Here is a 2,250-nt window from a genome sequence, read left to right as displayed (position 1 = left end):
GGAAAAATATGGTCAATTAAATGATAAATCATGAGATAAAGTTCCTTTTTAAAATTGAATTAATGTATTTTAGGTGTGTTTATTTCTTTATTGGTCCTTTTCTATATTTGTTTTTATTTCTAATTGTGTCAGATTTGGTCGTCCATCATCACGGTGCAGACAGTGATGGATGTGTTGGTTCTGCTGGTTTTGTTTGTTTTGTTTGTGTTCAGCCTGTAACAGTTTCTTCTGGTCTCCATCAGATCCCAGAGTGTGGGTTCTACGGGATGCAGGAGAAGATCCTCCTGTTCCGTCACGACCAGACGTCGGACAACCTGCTGCAGCTGCTGCGCTCCGCCTCCCACATCCAGGAGGGAGACCTGGTGGAGGCCATCCTGTCAGGTGTGGACACCACAACCAGAGACCAGAGACCAGAACCTGCTTTTGTTTGTGTTGGTGTTAGAGTTCAGCTTCATGTTCTCCTGGAGATCAGCTCCACAACAAGAACACTCCGTTCTCTCCACAAGAACCAACAAATGAAAACAAAGGTTTTTTTTYTTTAGTCAAGCTGAGCGAACCTTCTGCGTGTTGTTGGTTGTTGTGTCGCAGCAGATTGGGAAGAAATGTTCTGAGTGGCAGCGTTAACACCCCCCTCAGCCTGGAGCCCCCCGGTGTCCAGATGTTTGGAGCTCAGGCTGGAGCGTCTGGCTGCTCTCCAGCAGAGGACTCAGGTGTTCACACGCAGCGGCGCTAACAGGCCGACAGCTGCTGCTTCCTAATGTCCTGTCTCCTCGTCACATCACGTGTGTGTGTGTGTGTGTGTGTGTGTGTGTGTGTGTGTGTGTGTGTGTGTGTGTGTGTGTGTGTTATAATTAACATGTTGTTGTACGCAGCCTCACAGACAGACTGCATCCTGGTTGTCCAAACTCTGCAGGAAGTTGGAATCAACACGTTCTCAGAGGAAACATCTCAMCTCTGGAACAAATGTTTGGATCCTGCAAACATTCAGCTGCATTTTTACGTTTGTTGTTTTAAATCTGGACTGAATCATTTTCTCCTAATGTTCTTCACACAACGTCCCAGAAATGAAAATCAGACGTAGTTTTGTGAAGCTTGGAGCAGTTTCCACAGATCGTCCTTCAGATGTTCCTACAACCTGTTTGGACGAAGGTTTTAGAGAAGAACGTTGATGTTGGAGCTTCAGGCTGATTTTCAGGTTTATGTTGATTCTTTGATTTTAATGAACTCACAGAATCATTTAATTAATAACAGCTAATCTTTTATTACTGGTTTACAGTTTTCATCTCAACAGCTTGACCTGAGAACAACAGCTGACCAAACAAAAAGAATAATGTATTTATCATAAAACCTCCTAATTTAAAGTCTTGTTTTTAGTCTTTATCTGAAGCTAACCTCAGTTCACAGCTTCCCTAAACTTAAAATGAAGCTTCGCCTCATTAGGACCAAGTTATTTTCATAAAAACTACTGGTTCTGACGAGGCCAGCAATTATTTCAGAAAGGTCCTTACACACACACATTTCATTTTCTGAAGCATATAATAACAGTTTAGGAACTTGTTCAGACCTTTAAACCTGTGTTGACCCTCCAAACAAAAGGCATAAACAGTAATTTGAATAAATGGAGGTAATTTTCTGCTGCAGAATGTTCAATCAGGGCTGTATTCTGCTGGAGGACGCTCACACGAGCTGAGACTTTCACATCAGAAAACATCTGGGAAAAATAAAACAGGCAGGAAAAAACTGAAGCGTGGACAAAAAGAGAGAAAAGGATGAAGGAACTGTCCTCATATCATCATCATCATCATCATCATCAGTCAGATGATCTTTGATTGTTGTTCTCAGCTCTTCTGGACCTTCATCTCCTGACAGTCCAGGTGCATCACAGACTAAACAACATTTCAGCTGATTTATCAGTTTGATTCATGGAAACATTATTAAAAAGCTTTTTTTATAAGAAACCTTCTGTTTGATGATTTTAAAGGGACAAAATGATGTAAAATAAACTTTTTTGAGCTTTATATCATGTTATAATGTCATCCTCTCATCAAAAACATGCCCAGAGTCTGACTTTGACTCTTTCATGCATGTTTGAGAAATCCTGCAGCAGGGGTGTCACTAGGTTTTAAGGACAAGGGGGGCTTTTCCCCCAGGAGACGCACAGAATTTTTGTATATTATATACTTTGTGTGTGTGTGTGTGTGTGTGTGTGTGTGTGTGTGTGTGTGTGTGTGTGTGTGTGTGTGTGTGTGT

General features: G+C 41.6%; 1 protein-coding gene across 1 annotated transcript in view; it reads left to right on the top strand.

Annotated features, from left to right (window-relative positions):
• Positions 1-242: 242 nt before the first annotated feature.
• The window catches only part of LOC106529182 (serine/threonine-protein kinase D1), a gene marked incomplete at its 5' end in the record, with an annotated part of 32,360 nt that continues 30,352 nt past the window's right edge, over positions 243-2,250 (top strand). Inside the window, 1 exon segment of the mRNA XM_014024534.1 lies at positions 243-381. Coding sequence (XP_013879988.1) covers positions 243-381 — 139 coding nt within the window.

Source organism: Austrofundulus limnaeus, unplaced genomic scaffold, assembly GCF_001266775.1.
Source record: "Austrofundulus limnaeus strain Quisiro unplaced genomic scaffold, Austrofundulus_limnaeus-1.0 Scaffold426, whole genome shotgun sequence".
NCBI classification, from domain to species: Eukaryota; Metazoa; Chordata; class Actinopteri; order Cyprinodontiformes; family Rivulidae; genus Austrofundulus; species Austrofundulus limnaeus.
The sequence above is the reverse complement of the archived record's forward strand: the minus strand, read 5'-3'. Positions and strand labels throughout refer to the sequence as shown.